The sequence below is a fragment of the Osmerus mordax genome, chromosome 10, assembly GCF_038355195.1.
Source record: "Osmerus mordax isolate fOsmMor3 chromosome 10, fOsmMor3.pri, whole genome shotgun sequence".
NCBI classification, from domain to species: domain Eukaryota; kingdom Metazoa; phylum Chordata; class Actinopteri; order Osmeriformes; family Osmeridae; genus Osmerus; species Osmerus mordax.
The window spans coordinates 551,159-573,122 of NC_090059.1; the positions used below are offsets into that span (position 1 = coordinate 551,159).

The following is a 21,964-nucleotide window of genomic DNA, read 5'->3' on the forward strand; positions in this document are numbered from 1 at the left end:
TATAACAAGCACACAGAACTGAGTGATGAACTGCTGGCGGCGGTGGATGGTCCAGGTGCTACCGGAGGAGGAACAGCCGGGAGGGCGATGCTCGGTACAGCTCCGCGCTGCAAGAGAAGCCGCGCGTTGCAGCGCAGCTGAAGTTTTTGCATCCAGGGAAGATGCAGTTGCGGGTGGAGGGAGACATCCTGAAGCTGGCTAGCTAGCTGATGTAGGATACAATAACAGTACAGCAGAAGGAGCCATTCAGTGATCTGACGTAGATGGGTCGAAATGACGTAGATGGGTAACTTTTTGGCCCCACCCATCAAAACCTGATCTGAAAACGGAAGAGAAACTGTTCTACGGTCTAACTCCACATTTCAGTGCGACAAAGTTTTAGCGCTTTGCACATGCTTTCAGGAACTCATTTCACACGTATATAATGTACTGAGAAGCAAATCATGAAATTTACTTTACAGGATCTTTAAATGTACGATCGGTGTACTGGCCCGGGGCCAGTAAAAAGTAACGTTGGGACAGTTAAACTAGCAACTCACTATCCCGATCGGGCCACTGCAAATTATTGATTGAAAAAAAAATTGCATTGTAAAAGTTTACATCCTTCATATGTTTTGCTATCTGCTAAATGCATAAATAACTTTGCGGCTCGTGGGGCGCACAGTTGGCAAATCAAAAGTTGAGTAGTGAGTGACGAGTGGTTGTCATATTGTAATTCTCTAATTTCGATACATTTTTTAGCAACTGGCGCGAGACAATAAAGTGAAGATGGCAGCCAAGGAGAGCTACAAGCTCAAACGGAAGCAACTTTTTTATGGAACTAAGATGCACTGTCGTCTGTCGTATGTTCCCGTCTAAAGCAGACAGAAGTGGATCTTTTTACACAGGCACCGACAAATTCGAAAACAATCCCTGATCAGCAATGCTAATAGCAGACAGCACCTGCTTTGCGTGACAGCTAAGCGGCTGGATGACAATCCATCTTCCGGGCCGTTGACAATGCTGGTCAGGAATTTAAATGCAGTAGCCCATCGTGTTATTGCACGACTTATAACAACGGCATATCACGTCATTAGGACGGACCAACCGTTTGCCTCGTTCCCCCGGGCTATTGAACTGCGGCAGAAGAATGGTGTCGACTTGGGTACTCAGTATCGTACTGATGAAATGCTATGGAAGCTTTTATATATTAGCATTGAGGGACCAGAGGTTTCACAGTTTCAGCCAGACAGAGTTGTGCAGAGATGGCTGTCAGCAGGGAGAGAGCACGTCATGTTTGAGGTTAAAAAGTCAATTGTTTTGCTGACTATTACCTTTTTATTTTTTATTACTAGAAATGTGATTTCATTTTTATTTTATCCAGGATGTGTTTAATAAATGGTTGAACAAGTTTACAGAATAGCATAACTTATAAGTCTTTGGTTTTGTTGACTCGGTTGTCAGAAGAACGAAACATTGATCCGAAGACACGGTTGGGAGGTGAACGATTCGTTCATCTGCCGGGTACGAGTCTTTGGATCATTTGTCACGTGACCTGCATAGGCTCAGAAGAGGAAACGGAAAGGATTTGTTTACCTCGTTCACTTTCGAGTGACTATAGGTTTAGTAAGACGTGAATGATATTCGTCCACAAGTAATAATTACAGGTTTTGTTATTTAAACTTTTTAGTACTTTACTTACAGTTAAGTGCAGTGTAATTGTTTGCCGCCATAATTAAATTAAATGACCATTTCAAATCATACAAACTGTCTTCATGCATTATTTTAATGCAGGAATTTCTTTTAAAATAGTATCTGCTGGTTTACATGCACTAACTTATAGGCCTACATGAGAATATGATAAATGTTTGCACTGGACGTATTTAGGCCAGGGAATTGACAGGGGGTCCAGCTCGGCCATCAGATGTTTTTGCTAAGTTTGAAAATTACAGAAAGACATAAATTGCATTTCTATAAAAGTGACTGCTATTCCGAATCCGAATGTCTTTTAAGACTATGGAGGTTTATGAGTACAAACGTTTATTTTTTATTTTTATCGATCCAGTAATTGCTTCAAAAATTGCGTAAATGCGCTATTCTGCCCTTGGGAATCAGCAGAGGAGAGCCCAGGCAGATACACAGTGGGCTGATGTCTGAGTTTTCGGTCTTTATGTTTCTAGTTTATTGTAGAAAGACCTTAAAATAGGGTTTATCATTAAAAAACCTTCACCAATGATTTAAACATCGAGAAATATTGTTTTTATGTATGGTTAGTGGGCAGTATGTGGCCCCTTAAATGAGTTTGACACCCAGTACCGGTCCTAGCACATTTGGCGTCCTAGGCAAGATTTATCAACAGCCCCCCCCCCCCCCCCCCCCCCCGCGGAAGTCCATTCATTTCAATAGAAAGCAATCCGCACCGCTGCGTCTAATCTACCGTACTCGGACAGATTTGGTTGCGATACGGCAAGTGTGCCGCATGAGTTGAAATTTTCCAACTTGCGCAGTGCTTTTCCGTACGGTATCAGAAACGGAAGTTGATGTACCACCGACGAAGTGCTAATATGTAGCTTTCAGCTATGTGTTTATGGGATCGCCAAAATAGATTTGACAGCTCATTAAATATTTGTAGTAGGCCTAGCCTACCAGATCAAAGTTTGGCTAAATATTCGAGCGGGACACATCCTAGATCCGATTGGTTAAGAAATATTAAGTTAATATTAAATTAACTCTACAAACCTGGCATCTTTGCTTGCATGGCTACGCTTTTCCACGCCGCATTTTTTACATTTAGTTCTCGGTAAACGTCCGAGGTAGTGTCATATAAACAAGGGTGGCTAGACACTAGCAAAACGAGGATCTCCTCCATCTTTGCAATACTGGTTATGAAGATGCGGAAGATTGATTGCGTTTTTTGCCCATATTGATTGCGATGTTTGCGTTAAATTACCGTACGGTAATTTTATGTCAGTGTTTGGTGTGACCGAGGCTTTACTAGCACATCTATGCACGTCGTATCTATGCGTCATTGCTGACGTTGTGACGTTGTAACGTTAAACTAGCACTGAGGTCCCTTTGTGCACACAAGGCACTCTTTGCCACAAAAACGTTGTAAGCTCCTAAACCATGCAACGGAACGTAAATCCCAATACAAGCAACGCAATCGCTAACAAGACGAACCTTTATATATATATATGAGAGAGAACAATGGTTGTGCTCGCCGAAGGCTTGAGCACACCCAATAATGCTTTGGCAAAGATTTGTCAGAATCCAGACTAGGATTAATTAATTTAACCATGCGTGAGAATTAAAACTAGGGATTATGACTTAAAACAAGGTTTAAATTATCATAAACAAGGCAACCCTGTTTAATGAACTTTCATTAACCATCAGATAATTTATAACAATACATATAGTAAAAACATTGTACGTCCATAGCAATTTCTTTTTTTAGGATAATTAGGATAATATGGGGGAAGAGGGGATGGGTGTAAGGGGTAAATAGATGTTGTAAAGAGGCAGTTGAAGGTTGTGTCAATAAAACTACATCAATGTTATCACCACTTACCCCTGAAAGCCCAAGCTTCTCCATACCAAGTTTCAGTTGAGTAATAACTTAAGAACGGCTAAACTCTACTGAAGTGTAACTACATGGTAGTTAATGTAACCTTAATGTCAAATGTTGCCGTAAACATCTTTGTAGGTGCAGTCTGTTTATGGATCTTTTTCTGCATGTTGTATGAGATCCTGTTTTGCAACAGACTTCACCCACAAAATTGTTTATGATGTTGCACTAGATATGATGCTGCTTTTAACTCTGTACTATTTAATATTTTGGGGATATTTTATTGTTCCACTGTGGTTGAGTTGTTGCACTGTGCCTGGTAAATACAGACCATTCCTAGACTCTAACCACCGAAATACTGTTAGAGCCACGCACTTCTGATCATTGATCTTCTGCTGTACTTTCTATATGCACTATTTGTATGCGCTATTTGTATGTCACTTTGCATACAGCATCAGCTTAATTAATCAAATGTAATGTACTGTATTATCCAGAACAATTGTGGGTCCCAGTGTAAAGTGTTATGAATATCAATCGGAGGAGAATTTGCAGATTGGGAGATTGGTGACTGAGTAAATGATTAGATAAGTAAAATTGAATATTTAACCTCTGTAATTGTATGCTTTCTTGTGTAAGAATCCAAACCTATAACTTTAGTGTGAATTACACTAACCCTTTGAATTAAAACTACAAAAGGACAAAAAGAAATATTATGACACCAACTAACAAATGCAAATATGTTATATTTAGCTATCACATCATTACAAAACGATGACACAGCCTGGTAAGCTTGCACAGCCTAATACTGTAATGTCAAATGGTTTGTGATAGGTAACTTCTGATTAAGATTATCATGTCATGAAGATTAGTGCATAAACAGTAAACAGTTAAAAACAATGTTTATGAAGGACCAAAAGCACACCAAAAAAACAGAACATAAAAAAAAAAAAACATAAAATGAATGGACCTCAGATCAGCATTTCCCCATTACAGAGCCAGTTGAAGTAAGTAGTAAGCATTGTTTTCCGTTATGAGTGGGGAGTGGTAGGTTTGGGTGTGTAGGTGCAAAGGCGGCTCCTCGCCTCCTTTCACTGCAAGATAAAGACCCCCACAAATAATCACAAGTGTCATGCAGAAGACAGTTGGAGTTTTTCTTTAGTAAGTCTCTGCTTACCATGGCTGACTCAAACATTCTGTATGTTTTCTCTATCCTTACTTGTTTCTTTATACCAATATATTCTATAGAAATGTTTGTCATCTTGTTGATTGTTTTCACATAGTGAGAAGCGTGGCGAGGACAAGGACATCAAGACTTCTAGAAAAAAGAAACCGAAGAGTGTTAAAGAGGACCCCTGGAGACCTGATGGAGAGAGAGACCCTTTTGCTATGGTGTGTAGAAGGCCAGTTTACAGTGAGTCTGTAATCTACAGTCTGTGTGCTGTAAAAATCTGCTTAGATGCTTTGAGGATACATATATTTTAAGAATAATGGGCCTCATTCACCAAATGTTCTTAAGAACAAATCTGTTCTTAAACCCCACTTACGCAGTTTTAACGAAGTATCTGGCATTCACCAATGTTTTTTAATTTGGGATTTGTTCTTAGGTAAGAACAGAATTTACGCACACCCAAGAGCACTCTTACACACAATTGAGAGCTGACATGTTTGCGCAAAATAAGTAATTATATCGTTTTCGCCCGTTCTAATTTAAAATAGAATATTTCTCTCCTTTATAATTTTGCAACTAATAATTTTAATTAATTTACACATAATTAATTACTTAATTTTTGTTTGTTTTAATAAATAAACACTACACTTACACTTCTGCTCATTTGTAAAGCACTTGTGCCATTGCCATTGTGTATGCATTGTGCTAGGCCTATATAAATAAACTAGCCTTGCTTTGCCCATCAATTATGTTAACGGGGAACCTTGCCATCCAATAATAAGTGACTTATCACGGTATTTATAGGCCCAAAGTAGGCCTATTCCGCACACTAGGACTACGCCACACAATGGTGTATTTTTTGCTGCTGCAAAATGTTACTGATCGTGCCCTGAGGAGGGAACACATCTTCCGTGACCATACCGATTTATTTGCAGAGTGACGAGTACCTGTTGGGATGCTTTAGGCTACCAAGAGCAGTCCTCATGGATATTTGTAACAGTCATCTGTCTTCTATTTTTTGAAATGTTTTTTTTTCCCTCAGATTTCAGATCAAACCATTTATTTTTCACTTCATAAGTTCTGTGCCCTTCTCCAGATACAGCGTTCACTGCATAAGTAATTGCATTCCATGCATCTGTTTTATTTATATCCACAGCTGACGCTAAATATGATGTGTCATTTGTCGCTAACTTCTTGCAGCAGTACCTCCACTTCATAATTACTAAAGTTTTTCTTTCTTTTGGAATCGAGGCTTCCACCATCTTTACAACGTCTTTTCGACATTTCTCTGAGTGTGCACACGGCCATGCCATCTCATGCCCTTTTATGGGAATTAACGGGGTGTTTACCTATGCTAAATAGGAGCAATGGGGCACAAGCTTTCAATTTACGACATATTGGGATTCATCATTCTAAGACCACACCTGCGAACAATTCTGCTGTTTAGGAACACGTCATGAATAACACGTAGACTTTTCTTAGGAACTTTCTTAAGAACAAATTTAAGAAATAACTTAGATTTTGGTGAATGAGGCCCATTGTTCCTACAACACAACACTCCCTCAATGTAAATGGAGCCTGTTCCAGTGGTTGTGGGGTCATCAGCGTCTTGTCTCTCTCCCACCTCCTGCAGCTAGATGCTCTCCCAGAGGAGAAGCAACAGGAGATCCAGAGGGCCCTGCACCTCTTCTCCCTGGGTGGGGGACACCCTAAGACACTGGAGGAGGCCAGCAAACACACATATCGATTCTGGGACACACAGCCTGTCCCAAAACTAAGTATGTAACAAACCTAATCCACAATACGTGTTTAGGGCTGTGGAGTGCTAAATAGGATGTTGAGACAGAGATAAAAGGGTGAAAACATCTCTCTCCTACTCTTTGTCTGCCTTCCTTTACTTTCATCACTCCTGCCGCTCACTTTTCTCGGTTGTTTTCTCTCCCCAGGCGAGGATGTGACCTCCCATGGTCCTATAGAGGAAGATAAGACTATCTTTCGTGAGGAGCCTTATTCTTTACCAAAGGGTTTCCTCTGGGATTCCCTGGCTCTGTCTCGCCCTGCAGTGGTAAGTGACACTGCTCTCCTCCTGGGTAGAATGTTTATTGGGTGTGCTTTGCCTTCGGCAAGGGCACAACCTTTGTCCTCTCACATATATATTTATTATTATTGTGAGAATGCTGTTAAGCATTCTCACTATTGTTTTCCTGTTTCTCTTTATTGTCTCTTTAATGCTGCTTCAGAATTCCAAGTATTGTTCTTTGAATCTTTAATCAACTTATTATTTTTCTTCTATTTCTTCCGTGGCACCTTTCAGCGCCTTCAAATCTTCAGCTATTAAAACCGTTCAGCTATCAAACAAATCAGCAGTTTCAGGCCATGGGTGCTATGACTTTTCAGCTTTGTACCTCTTATGCTTGAATTATTATAAATCAATATTCATAATATTTTTAACATGGGTTTCCAATGGAGTTTTCTTTCAAATCCTCTCAAACTTCTTTAAACTTCTTCAACTTCCAAATCCTTCTTCTTCCTCAATCTTTCAGCTAGAGCCACCATTTAAACTTTAAAATGTTGACAAAACCCTAAACTATTTTTAAATCATTCAGCTTTTTGATATCTATTAAACTTTTTTCAATATCACTGATTATGTTTCATGACTTTTTCAAACCGTTTCTGAGATTTACATGGGTGTGTTCGTGAAAGCCTAGAGTGCAGACTGAAACGCTTAGAGTGGAGTGGAGCTTCGGATGTCGTTGAAAAAATATTTCTAGTTTGCCAGCATTGCCACAATTTTCGCTCTTCATGCTTCGTTTTTGGATCAATAGATAGCTAATTTTGTGCTGGTCGTAGACAGTTGTCTGTTGAATCCAACAAACGTACACATTTGTTCAGAGCCCCACGAAAGCGAGACAAAGTCCCCATAGAGACCAATGCAAATGGCAACAACAGAAACGCACCACTCAGTCTCTCACACAGGTGATTGGTGCGTTTACCATGAGAAACCCGATTACTAGCAATTGTCGGTTTATGCCAATAATACGATTACTCCGTTTACATGTGTAATTAGTTATGCGATTACTCAATAAACGCGTCTACATGATTCTTTTTTATTAATCGTTGTATGCTCTGTAATGTTTCAATAAATCTCAGGCACGGTAAAATTGCTTTTATATACTTTAGTAAATATATATGTCTCGGTTACAATAGTTTGCGTCTCATGCTAACACCGCCATATCTACTTTCCTCACCACAAACCAAACTAAAACGCCCTCTTGTGGATGAAATAAAACAATGTCTCCTTACAAACTGAGACACATCACATGTGGAGATAGTCTAACAATTCTAATATCACATGTTATAAATCATGAACATTACATGCTCCACGGACAAAACTTGCACCATCATCCTTCTGCAACAAAGTGTCGCCGTGTCTTCCTGTATCGGCCCTACTGCTGTATATGTCATTCCATCAACACATTGAATCCTACTAAGCAAGCCGAGTAAACGCACTCAATGGTAGGCTACATCTGCTACTGCTATTACTATCCCAACTATAATTTCAGCTGTTAAAACGATAATATTCTTGTTACGACTAGCTAGCCTACTTCTTCTGTTTAACAGTTCAGCTTTCAGCTTCTCCCGCATTGTAGGCTATTTTAGCTCTTTGTTAGATGATGCAGTTCAGCTTCCACACTGCCTCTTTTGTGTGACTCACACATTTTTGAAATTCATTTCAGCTTTCAGCTTGCGGGTATTTTCTCATTTCTCACTTTTATACTTTTTAAAATATTAAGGTTTTTGTGCAAATTATACTCCCTTTAAAAGTAATGGTAAATCCTTTCAAATCATTGTTGGAATGCTGCTCCAGCCCCTTTCAAAAATACCTTTCGGTTGCTTTGAAGCTTCAGCTTATAACTTTCTACTAAATTTTCACTATTTTCAGCTTTTTTAGCATGGTCAGCTATCCCCATTCAGGTTTTCAGCATTCTCACTGCTGTTTCGCAGGAACAGCCTTTTTTAGTTATTGTTTATTTTCGCGCCCCTAAAACTCAGTCAATATTTGGCCTCCATAGACAACCTAGGTGCCAAAAGTTTCGTCTTGGTAGCGATTGAGTTGCTTCTATTGGGATTTACGTTCCGTTGCATGGTTTAAGTAGAAATTAAGTTTTTGTGGCGAAAAGTGAAGCTAACGGTGGCTAACTTGCTAGCCACAGTCAATGACGCTCCTTACGTCACTAACGTCACGAAAACTCGCGTGACTGCCTCTAGCAGAACATTAAGCTTAATTTATACTTCGGTCGCGGACACTTTTGAAATGGTCACCGACGAAAAAAAAAAAGTGTCGCTCAGGCTGCTGCATTTATGCTTTGGAAAACAGTCGCCTGTGCTCAAGGTTCGCGTGACGTAAACAGAATCATTTTACCGTTACATTCATAGCCATGGTTACATTGTTAACGCTTTGTAGCCTAGGTGATCAATCGGAGAAACTGACAATTTTAATTTTTCACTATGTGACGACATCCGCGCCAATAGAAATTTCTCCTGGTAGGCGACACTTCTAAGCGACGGTTAAAAGTGTCGACCGAGATGTCATTTCTGTCGGCGACCTTTTCAAAAGTATCTGCGACCTAAGTATAAATTGGGTTTTAGTTTATAGTGATGGGCATTCCGGCTCTTTTTGGTGAGCCGGCTCGTATGGCTCAGCTCACCAAAAAGAGCCGGCTCTTTTGGCTCCCGAACGGCTCTTTAAAAAATACATGTTTTAACTATGAATTGACTATGATGGGTGTGAAAACAATTTTAATTCAATTATGAAATGAAATCATACTCGACCGTAACCACATATCTTAAAAAATGCATTGATTTGTCATAGCTCTCCTCCATAGTTTTGACTACTCTCTGACTGTGTGTGAGTTGGCTCGGCCCTCCCTCATGCAGGATTGACAGGAACAGAATGTGAGGATGATCGTGTGCGCCTTTAAGCCTACAAGTATTTTTTTGTTGTTCTTTGAATTAGTCAATTATTTAAATACAATTAAAATTCATTATTTCATAATCATTTCATTTTTATAGGCTGTATTAATCTATTAAAAATAGAGTCGGCTCTTCAGATATGCGAGCCAGCTCCCGACGTTCACCTTCAAGAGCCGGCTCTTAGAGCCGGATCGTTCACGAACGACCCATCACTATTAGTTTAGCAGCTCGTTAACTTCTGGGAGATAGCTAAGCTAACTGCTTTACTGCAAGGCAGCTGCAGAAACGCCACAAGCAAAGAGGCCAGGGTGATAACTATTTACTAATTTTACTTTGTGATATGACACACAATTGTGATGTGTAATGTACAATATAAGCTGATATTATTAAGGAAGTACATCTACTTTCGGAAACAGTAGTCTACTATTTCACTGAAGTATTAGCATCATGACATTAGCCTCTGTTGCCCGGGCAACACATACTACAGTGGTCTATGATGCATCTGTTTTCAATCGTTAAAATAAACATTCCTCACAAATACATTTTCGTTGTAGGATTTATTATGACATTAGATTACAAGTAAACGATTTGTGGGTGAAATGATCATTACCTGTGGTTTCAAACCAGTGTAGCGTACTGCAACGCTGTAGCCTACGCGAGACACTACAAAAACATCTAACTACTGTACACAGCTGTTTAAGAATTCAAACGGCGACAGAACATGTTCGGCACTCCCCTTACTTAAATCAAAAGTCTAACTACTAACCTGAACTTCATTGCCACAGCCTAAACTTTGTCAATCTGTTCATGAAAATAATTAATTTCAGCCTAAACCGTACAACGGAACGTTAAATCCAATTCAACCAACGCAATCGCTACCAAGACGAACACAGCAGTACAGTAGTCTAGTACTGTACCGTAGTAGTACAATTTACCGGGGCAGCTTCTCCACACAGGGCTATATCGCATTTTGCGTTGTTACTGACAATGATCGCTACCAGTGAGCTTTTTATGAATGAGCGATTTTCCACTAAATAAATGTCAAGCTTATTTACGTTTTGGGGGGCATATTTTCAGTTAGCAGATGGTACTGTTTAAATCGCGATTCCATCTTCTACTTCCGGTAACGTCTTAGAATAATCTTCAAAGGGGGTTCTTTATTATGAATGAATGCAATGAGTAGGCTAAATGCCTGAAAATATCACGATAAGGGAAAAACTTAAAAGGACGTTTAAGTCATAGAGATTAGGTCAATTTACACAGGTGTGCTATTCGTTGATTCAGCTATGAGGCTGCCTCTTGCAGGGGAAATGAGAAGACATCTATCTATTTTAGTCTACACTTCACTCGTATTTTGAGTTGTAAATGAGCAGCAAAAAAAAATCTTTAAAATCTATGTAATCTTTATAAATAATAAGTAGGCATTTTTATATAAAATATACAGAAATATCAGTTGTAAAAATGTCATTCAAAAATGGACCCCTGTGCAACCGACGCAAGCAAGCACACCCTACAATTTCCCCAGAAATTGTACCCTCTCTAGTTATTATTATTATGATATTATTATTATTCATATACTTTTCTATATACTGTACTTGAGTTGGCCTTGATTTACTCAACCCAAGTGGCATACCCTACTCGGTACAACTGATCAATAAAACATCACTAAAATGACACACATCTCTCTAATAATGACAGGAATCTGTGCGTGTACAAATTAGAACGGGTTTAGTTTCCCACAATCACAAAAAGAACCAGGCACTCTGCAAATATCGACATCAAATAATGAAACGCCGCCAGTTTGGCTTGCTCTCTTTGCGTCCCAGCCCCTTCACTCTGATTGGTCCTCGAGGACCGGGCACTTTGCAAAGTTAATATTTTGCAGGTGGCCATTTTATAATACAATGGTGTGCAGTAACCCGATTGAACTAAGGCGATTAACAAAGGCATATGGAAAATAGGGAAATTCTGTTTCGTTATTTAAAAGCAAATTTGCTTTTACAACCGATATTCTGCTGCTTTCAAAAGTGCTGGCTAGCTAACAGAACGACAATATAAAGTGGATACACTTTCAGTGTAGATCAGTGAATTTTGTTACATAAATTAACATGTTTCCTGATGTAAAAACTGCCTAAATAGCCTACCACAATTGAACTAATGCGATTAACAAATGCCTTTGCAATGAAACAAAGCGCAGTAAGGGAAATTGTGTTTCGTCATTTATAAGTAAGACAATTTAACAGGGAACCAATATAATGCATTTTGATCAACATAACATAAGCAATTTATAATGTAACAAGACAAAAGAAGGCTACATTATCATTTGCATGAAGGTACTAACTAGAGCATTGGCAATTTGTTTAAAATAATGCAAAATTGCTTTTATGATGTGCATAAGTGACTAGAATAGATGAGGTTGAAGTACTTCAGAGATGACGGAGTATTTCAATTTCTTATCTGAGAAATAAAGGTACCAAAGCCACTGAGAAGAACTGTATCTGTATTTGTGTGTTTCACTGACATCTTAAGCACCAACTGCATCACGGGCACTGTGCACTAGTAAGATACATTATAATGTGTCATTCGTATGGAGTTGTTTTTAATGTTTGAGCAAAGCATCAATTAGACATTCTGCAAAAAATGTATGTTTATCTTTCACTCTGTCCATTTCTTTCTCTCTTCCCATTTCATTCTCTGTGAAAGATGAATGAGCTGTGCAAGTTCCTTAATTCAAACTATATGGAGAACGATGACAATACCCTCAGTTGTGACTTCTCTCCTGAATACCTTTCATGGTAAGTACAAGTGGCTGATTATTACAATGTAACACTTTGTAGGTTTCAATGACTAAAGTTTTTGAGCAGATCTGACTCTTTCCCTTCCTTCACTGTCTGTGCCACAGGGCCCTGTGTCCTCCTGGCTGGCAGCCCCAATGGCACTGTGGAGTGAGAGGGAACACCAATCAGAAGCTAGTTGGCTTTGTTGCTGCGGTCCCTTCTAATATTAGGACGTATGATACGTAAGTTATGTGACACTTTTTATGAATAATTTGACAGTAAACACAGCTAATGGGATTGTTTGGTAATAGTGTATGAAATAACAGTAAACAGCAAATGTTTACTCCTCGACAGGTCTGCAAAAGCCTTTGTAAACCGAGATTTGTTAAAATGTTTGTTAACCGAGACCACAGGTCGAGGTTTACAAACAAATCGTTTTAACAAATCGAGGCGACAAAGCGTTTGCTGACCTGTCAAGGAGTAAACATTTGGTTTCTTATATACTACAACAATACGTGGGAAGATCCCAAATCAAACACGTCGAATCTGGAGCAGACGCCATGTTGTCAGAGCAATAGTGAGGGGTCGTTCGCGAACGATCCGGCTCTAAGAGCCGGCTCTTGAAGGTGAATGTCGGGAGCTGGCTCGCATATCTGAAGAGCCGACTCTATTTTTAATAGATTAATACAGCCTATAAAAACTAAATGATTATGAAATAATGAATTTTAATTGTATTTAAAATAATTGACTAATTCAAAGAACAAAAAAATACTTGTAGGCTTAAAGGCGCACACGATCATCCTCACATTCTGTTCCTGTCAATCCTGCATGAGGAAGGGCCAAGCCAACTCACACACAGTCAGAGAGTAGTCAAAACTCGGAGGAGAGCCATGACAAATCAATGCATTTTTTAAGATATGTGGTTACGGTCGAGTATGATTTCATTTCATAATTTAATTCAAATTGTTTTCACACCTATCATAGTCAAATTCATAGTTAAAACATGTATTTTTTAAAGAGCCGTTCGGGAGCCAAAAGAGCCGGCTCACAAAAAAGAGCCGGAATGCCCTAGCCTGGCTGCCAGCCCAACTTCGTCCCGCCCACAAAAAAATTTGGCAGGGAAGTTTGGTCTGGAGGGTCTCGTATTGGGGACAACTACAGAAAACCAGAATCTGGGCGGACCAATGAAATTGCCAGGGTGGGCTTTATACGATGATGGACAGATGATCAACAGTAACGTAATCACCCACGTCACAAAAGAGCGCTTAAGTTGAATTAGTTTTGAACAAACATGGCTACCGCTGGAGATCTGGGATGTTATGATTCTGCCATCGACAGCGCATTAATTTTGAAAGAGGAACAGAGAAACGCAATCAAGGCATTTGTCGATGGAAAATATGTTTTTGCCGTCCTTCCTACGGGATTCGGTAAAAGTTAACATACTACGTTGCTCTGATTGGTTGTAGATCTATCCAATTGAGCGAAGAGGCATTTGTTTTCCAGGTTCGTTTGAAACACGCCCCATAGTCACAGCCCAACGGAGAGTTCTCAGACTCATATTCTGACTAGAATTATGAGTATTATTATCAGGCTAGGAATGCCCATCACTACAGAGCAATCAGCTGCACTTGCACTGGTGAAGTCACTACATCTCCAAGGCAACATATCAACAACATCAATTCGTCTTCTGTCTGCTTCAGATACTTCTTTAAAACGGGAAGCGATTGCGGGACGTTTGCGTATAGACAAGTTTACGCGCCAAATCCCAGGGGGCCGCCATAACTCTACACATGCATTTCCGCCGGAAGTGGTTTGCAAAGCGTCTGCGGTGTAAACACAGCGATGTTGATGCTAGCTTGGGATCACGGTTCTACTACTTTGACATACTTGTCGTTTGACATTTACTACTGGATAAGTTGCCAACATCGTCGCCATACTTTTAAGTACATTTTAGAGTAGATTTATAGTTATAAAGCTTTTGCCAGTCCATCATTTTGTAGCTTTTAACATGGAGCAAAGGCAATGTCAGAAGATGACTTTAGTCGGTGATTCATTAGAACATTTGTTGTCTAGCTCTTCAATCTCAGCAAAATGTAGGCTAATTATTTGGCTAAAGGATGCCACACGTATCAGACAGAAGTTGTTCTATAAATTTGTAGCCCGACATTAAAAACATTTATAGTCGGTTGACTGATCGCGTTGTTGTACCCAGTCAAAGGAATAAACATACAGGAACATCATGAACATTCAATGGTCTTGCCAGTTATCCTGGCAAAACATGTAGCATAATGTTCTTTATTTATTGCCAGGACACGGTCCAAGTAGCCTAGGTATACATAACATTGAAAGCTAATTCGTTTGGAATTTCTAGGCTATTGATGTTGCATGTTGATGTTCAGCCTATTTAATTTAACAACTTCAGAAGGACAAGACAGGCAGTACACTGTTATCCTTATTTAAGTGGCTTGTCACTGCCTGAAGTGCCTACTTATCTATCTATTCTTCCTATGAACCCGGTTATGACTGCTTTAACCCTTGTGTTATCTTCGGGTCATTCTGACCCATCAGTCATTGTGACCCACCGTCGTATTGCGACAAATTTACCTCATACAAAAACAAAGTGAAGCCTTTTCTTTTAACTGTCGGGCTGTCTCAGACCCCCCACATTGGAATGGTTAAAAGAAAATTATTTTTATTTGTTTTTGTATTGGGTAAAATTGGGTAAACACAACGATGGTTCGTTATGAACCTTTGGGTCATGTGACCCGAAGGCAGCACAAGCACCGGTTGGCTACACACCTCATGCCGGGCTTTTACAGATGGGTGTATTGGCACTTTGAAAGGTTTGAATTATTATATCCACATATCAATGTATAATTATTAAATCCACTGCAACAATATGACAAAGGAACACCAACAAAATGTGAATAGCCTACAAACAATAAGCATACTACTGTAGTATAACTGTAACAGGCTAGAGGCGATTCTAGGTTTTAAAACTGGTGGTCGTAGCACTCTATCTAACCACTCGTTCAGGTGCTTTCTCGAGTGTTTTCAACCAACTACCGCACACGTCGTTCCCGAACCACTTTTCTTCATGTTGTAAATTGTATATCCTCTTTGTCACTGCGATATCAGTGCTTTGTCGGCACAACGGAGCTAGCTAGCAAAACAAACCCAGCCCGCCAGAACGGAAGTTAATTGCATCGAAGGGAGGAGTTTAGGAAGTAGAGCGGAAACGGCTCATAAACTTGTCTATATGGCGCAACCATATTTGGTTGTTTTAGTTTTTTTTTAAGGCAATTTAGGTTACTTTGTTGCCGAGCAGATGCCACGTTGTTAAGGTCAATGGCTACATCTCCAAGGCAACCGCTTGTTGCTAGGTCTGTAAAAACGTTTATTTACCTCTGCGAACTTTCAGTAGGTAACTTCTCAAAAGTTAATAAATCCGTTTATATATATATATATATAAACGGATTTATTAACTTTTGAGAACGTCTTCTGGACCAATAGGAACAGCGTATTGGTCCAATTATTACACTAGTATATAAGAAACCTTTTTGAAGCCTTGTACAGTCAAAGGTCCGACACTACAGAAATTTCTCCGAAAATATTAATTCTGATGTTGTAGTCCACCAGATCTGAAGGATATCATCATGGATGTTTACAGTGGTGGTAAAAACATCTGTCTCTCAAATTACATCCAAAGGTAGTCGTTAAGAATTATGTATTTTCTAGGAAGAAGAAGATGGTGCAGGTGAACTTCCTCTGTGTTCATAAGAAATTGCGTGCCAAACGGATGTCCCCAGTTCTGATCAGAGAGATCACCAGGCGGGTCCACCAGCAGGGCATCTACCAGGCAGTTTACACAACCAGTGTGGTGCTGCCCAAGCCTGTAGTGACTTGCAGGTGAGGTATAAACATATGCACGACCACATATGCATATTTAACCCTTGTGTTATCTTCAGGTCATTCTGACCCATCAGTCGTTGTGACCCACCGTCGTATTGCGACAACTTTACCGCATACAAAAACAAAGTGAAGCATTTTCTTTTAACCGTCGGGCTGTCTCAGACCCCCCACATTGCGAAGGTAAAAATAAAATTATTTTTATTGGTTTTTGTATTGGGTAAAATTGGGTAAACACAACGATGGTTCGTTATGAACCTTTGGGTCATGTGACTCGAAGGCAGCACAAGGGTTAAAACAGCTGGTTAAACTAGTAGGAACATTGACCACCTGCTCCATTAACCAACACCCACACACACTAAGTACAACATCTGTACTAGATTGTGTTTTTTACTCTGTTAGATACTGGCATCGCTCTCTTAACCCTCGAAAGCTGACGGATTTGGATCTCTCAAGTCAGGGAAGGAATATGACACTCCAGCGCTCCCTGAAGCTCCACCGCCTGCCTGAGGTTAGTGCATGGTGACACCTATAGGTTAGATATAGAAAAATATCCCAATCTTTGTATTTAAGCAGGTTTTATTTGACACAATTCTTGACATCTATTGTATTAATTAATCTGTCTATATTATTGTTCTCTATTCATCATTTAATCTTAGGCTACAAAAACTTTTGGTTTGCGGCCTATGATGAGACATGACATAGCAGGGGTACACACCATGCTCCAGAAGCACCTCACCCAGCCCCACCTCGCCCCCATCATGTCCCTGGAGGAAGTAGAGCACTGGCTTATGCCAAGGGAGACTGTGATTGACACATATGTGGTAGAGGTCAGAATTTGTATCCTTCTCTGTGCCACATTATTATAAGCAAGGTCATAATGTTCAACAGTAGGCTATTTCTCAGTAATGGGGCATGACTGCCTGGTGGAGGTGAGGAGAAACTGCAGTGGGGATGGAGAAATAAGGATGCTGCTGTCAAAGAGTACCTGATATAATGGGACAGGGGTCTGAAATGTTTTTACGTTGTTAGAAGAACCTGACATTAAACATTTGACATGCATTGCTGTAGAATGATACAGTTAGGTCCATAAATATTTGGACATTGACACAATTTTCATCATTTTGGCTCTGTATACCACCACAATGGATTTGAAATGAAACAATCAAGATGTGCTTTAAGTGCAGACTTTCAGCTTTAATTTCAGGGTATTTACATCCAAATCAGGTGAACGGTGTAGGAATTACAACACATTTGATATGTGTCCCCCCCCTTTTTAAGGGACCAAAAGTAATTGGACAATTGGCTGCTCAGCTGTTCCATGGCCAGGTGTATGTTATTCCCTCATGGGAGTTCGTTATTTCATTGACAAGGAGCAGATAAAAGGTCTAGAGTTCATTTCAAGTATGGTATTTGTGTTTGGAATCTGTTGCTGTCAACTCTCAATATGAAGTCCAAAGAGCTGTCACCATCAGTGAAGCAAGCCATCGTTAGGCTGTAAAATCAAAACAAACCTATCAGAGAGATAGCAAAAACATTAGGTGTGGCCAAATCAACTGTTTGGTACATTCTTAAAAAGAAAGAACGCCCTGGTGAGCTCAGCAACACCAAAAGACCCGGAAGACCACGGAAAACAACTGTGGTGGATGACAGAAGAATTATTTCCCTGGTGAAGAAAAACCCCTTCACAACAGATGGCCAGATCAAGAACACTCTCCATGAGGTAGGCGTATCTGTGTCAAAGTCAACAATTAAGAGAAGACTTCACCAGAGTAAATACAGAGGGTTCACCACAAGATGTAAACCATTGGTGAGTCTCAAAAACAGGAAGACCAGATTAGAGTTTGCCAAAAAACATCTAAAAGAGCCTGTACAGTTCTGGAACAACATCCTATGGACAGATGAGACCAAGATCAACTTGTACCAGAATGATGGGAAGAGAAGAGTATGGAGAAGGGAAGGAACTGCTCATGATCCAAAGCATACCACCTCATCAGTGAAGCATGGTGGAGGTAGTGTTATGGCGTGGGCATGTATGGCTGCCAATGGAACTGGTTCCCTTGTATTTATCGATGATGTGACTGCTGACAAAAGCAGTAGGATGAATTCTGAAGTGTTTCGGGCAATATTATCTGCTCAGATTCAGCCAAATGCTTCAGAACTCATAGGACGGCGCTTCACAGTGCAGATGGACAATGACCCGAAGCATACTGCAAAAGCAACCAAAGAGTTTTTTAACCCTTGTGCTGCCTTCGGGTCACATGACCCAAAGGTTCATAACGAACCACCGTTGTGTTTACCCAATTTTACCCAATACAAAAAAAAAAAAAAAAAAATCTTTGAACTTTCTCAATGTGGGGGGTCTGAGACAGCCCAACGGTTAAAAGAAAATGCTTCACTTTGTTTTTTTATGCGGTAAAGTTGTCGCAATACAACGGTGGGTCTCAATGAGGGGAGTCAGGTGGCTGAGCGGTGAGGGAATCGGGCTAGTAATCCGAAGGTTGCCAGTTCGATTCCCGGTCATGCCAACTGACGTTGTGTCCTTGGGCAAGGTACTTCACCCTACTTGCCTCGGGGGGAATGTCCCTGTACTTACTGTAAGTCGCTCTGGATAAGAGCGTCTGCTAAATGACTAAATGTAAATGTAAATGTAATGACTGATGGGTCAGAATGACCCGAAGATAACACAAGGGTTAAGGCAAAGAAGTGGAATGTTCTGCAATGGCCAAGTCAATCACCTGACCTAAATCCAATTGAGCATGCATTTCACTTGCTAAAGACAAAACTGAAGGGAAAATGCCCCAAGAACAAGCAGGAACTGAAGACAGTTGCAGTAGAGGCCTGGCAGAGCATCACCAGGGACGAAACCCAGCGTCTGGTGATGTCTATGGGTTCCAGACTTCAGGCTGTCATTGACTGCAAAGGATTTGCAACCAAGTATTAAAAGTGACAATTAGATTTATGATTATGTTAGTTTGTCCAATTATTTTTGGTCCCTTAAAAAGGGGGGGGGGGGGCACATATAAAATGTGTTGTAATTCCTACACCGTTCACCTGATTTGGATGTAAATACCCTGAAATTAAAGCTGGAAGTCTGCACTTAAAGCACATCTTGATTGTTTCATTTCAAATCCATTGTGGTGGTATACAGAGCCAAAATGATGAAAATTGTGTCAATGTCCAAATATTTATGGACCTAACTGTACATCAATAATTGCAGCAATTATTATTTTTAGCAATTTGTTAGTAATAGTAAGTTATAGTAATCTATAATTACATTATAATGTACATATATTGGTTGTGCAATCCAGTCTCAATAGCCCCCTTTAGCTCTGCTTGTTTACACTGAACCAAACACAGACGGAATAATGCCGGCATTGCATTCCAGCGTTCTGGAATCAAAGGCGTGACTTCAGCGTTGCTATAGTGTGTATTCCCGCCATGCTGGCTCTCCCTTTCACACAGACATGATTGACCTCTGTGACAACCCCTGCCTTAATGCCAGGGCAATAACGACCCCCCCGTTCTGTGTTCGTACTGTTTATAAAGAACTGCGAGGTGGCATAAAGGTACAACATCGCTTTGAACAGGCTGTGTATATCAGAATCAGAATAAAGTTTATTGCCAAGTAGTTTACACAACAAGGAATTTACTTTGGTGGACAGGTGCATACAGTAAACAATCTTAAAAAGTGGTTCTTAAATATATACAAAAGTAAGAAATTTACAACAAAATACTAACAATACTGTACAATATAAAATAAAATATGAAGTAAAAGAGTGCAGTAAGGCTGTGTGCCAGAGGAGCGTTAATGTAACGCTCAGTAATTTATAAGTGAGTTAGTGTCAGTTGGGGGACCTGGGCCTTGTTGATGAGACCAGCTGCAGATGGAAAGAAACAGTTCTTGTGGCGTGAGGTTTTGGTCCTGATGGACCGGAGCCTCCTACCGGAGGGGAGTGGTTGGAACATTGTGTGTCCAGGGTGGGAGGAGTTGGCAACAATCTTCCTTGCTCGCCGCAAGGTCCTAGATGCGTGCAGGTCCTCGAGGGTAGGCAGATTGCAGCCGATCACCTTCTCAGCAGTGCGGATGATACGCTGCTTGGCAGTGGCAGCAGCGTACCAGATGGTGATGGAGGAGGTGAGGATGGACTCAATGCTGTGTAGAAGTGCACCATCATTATTTTTGGCAGGTTGAACTTCTTCAGTTGCCGCAGGAAGTACATCCTCTGTTTCTTGGTGCGACAGCTGATGTTCAGTTCCCATTTGAGGTCCTGGGAGGGGATAGTACCCAGGAAGCGGAAGGACTCCACAGTGTTGACTGGGGAGTCGCACAGGGTGATGGGGCTGAGTGGGGATGGGTTTTTCCAGAGTCCAGAACCATCTCCACTGTCTTTAGAGTGTTTAGCTCCAAGTTGTTCTGGCTGCACCAGGTCACCAGGTTGTCAGCTTCCCACCTGTAGTCAGACTCATCCCCACCAGAGATGAGCCCAATGAGGGTGGTGTCATCCGCAAACTTACGGAGTTTGTTAAATTAAATAAATACAAATTAATACTGGCAAGAATTACTACTGTTCATATTTGGTATTGCCTCTTATATGTAATTACAAAATAATACCTTCGAAACTAAGCAACTGATAACGATGTCAATGGTAATCATGATTATTTCTTTGTTGTTCATTGTTGTGACTATAAACTGTATTCTGCCTCCAGGGTTCTGATGGAGCACTGACAGACTTGGTGAGTTTCTACACAGTCACCTCCAAGGTGATGAACCATCCTGTGCACAGTTTCCTGAGGGTAGCCCACTGCTTTTACTGTGTCAGCACAAACACTGTCCTGCCTGAACTTATAGAGGACACACTGGTTCTGGCCAAAACTGTAAGTGTTTTTTCTGTTTACAAGGGTGTTTTGTTAAAGCATTTTGTGTGAATGTTGTATCAGTGTGTTTAGGTTTTAAACCCGTAAATTATATAAATAAAATAATAAATGCAAATATGCTTAGCTATAATTACCTCTCTATCTTCTTCTTGAAGAAAGAGTTTGACCTCTTTACTACTTTAGACGTGATGGACAACAGCTCTTTCTTGGAGAAGCTCAAGTTTCACAGAGGAGACAGAAACCTCCATTATTACCTGTACAACTGGAAATGCCCTAGTACTTACCCACATAAGGTAACATACTATTACATTATCATGGTGTTTATAGTTTTCATTTAATTTTCAGTGCTGTATGATACAAACCACAATGTATAATATGTAGATTAAATACAGTTTGTCTGGTCTACTGTTAGTAATGTTTTTCTTTTAACAGATGGGTTTGGTGATAACCTGAATCAAGCCTGAGTGCTCAACGTGAAAGACGGTCCAATTAAAACTTAATTGACAACAAGAACTAACTCAAACTAAACAATTAAATCTGCACTGCAATTGAAAAAAATAGCAGTCTGAAATATCAAAGACAGCAAGATCATGTAACATTCTACACATACATGTCCTAAAAGATTATGGAACAGAAAAAATGAATAAAACATTCTTGAACAAAACGTATTTTACTGAATTTAAGTCAGTGTCTGACAATTTGAAGTCAGTGTTT

The 21,964-nt window shown here is 40.1% G+C and overlaps 2 protein-coding genes across 3 annotated transcripts in view; one reads left to right on the top strand and one right to left on the bottom strand.

Annotated features, from left to right (window-relative positions):
• Positions 1 to 21,964, bottom strand: part of LOC136950449 (sperm axonemal maintenance protein CFAP97D1-like) — a 62,089-nt gene that overhangs the window by 23,473 nt on the left and 16,652 nt on the right. The gene's annotated exons all lie outside the window — the stretch shown is intronic.
• On the top strand, positions 4,897 to 21,864 carry LOC136950448 (glycylpeptide N-tetradecanoyltransferase 1-like). 2 transcript variants are annotated; one of them, XM_067244793.1, is made up of 11 exons: positions 4,897 to 4,933; positions 6,346 to 6,490; positions 6,659 to 6,777; positions 12,390 to 12,481; positions 12,589 to 12,705; positions 16,202 to 16,372; positions 16,775 to 16,883; positions 17,032 to 17,202; positions 21,083 to 21,250; positions 21,406 to 21,543; positions 21,683 to 21,864. In XM_067244793.1, exons 1-11 carry the CDS (start codon positions 4,931 to 4,933, stop codon positions 21,701 to 21,703), a joined length of 1,254 nt encoding a protein of 417 aa, XP_067100894.1. In that variant the 5' UTR covers positions 4,897 to 4,930; the 3' UTR covers positions 21,704 to 21,864. The 2 variants fall into 2 exon arrangements, with proteins under 2 accessions (XP_067100894.1, XP_067100893.1); XM_067244792.1 differs by having other exon boundaries at positions 21,406 to 21,864.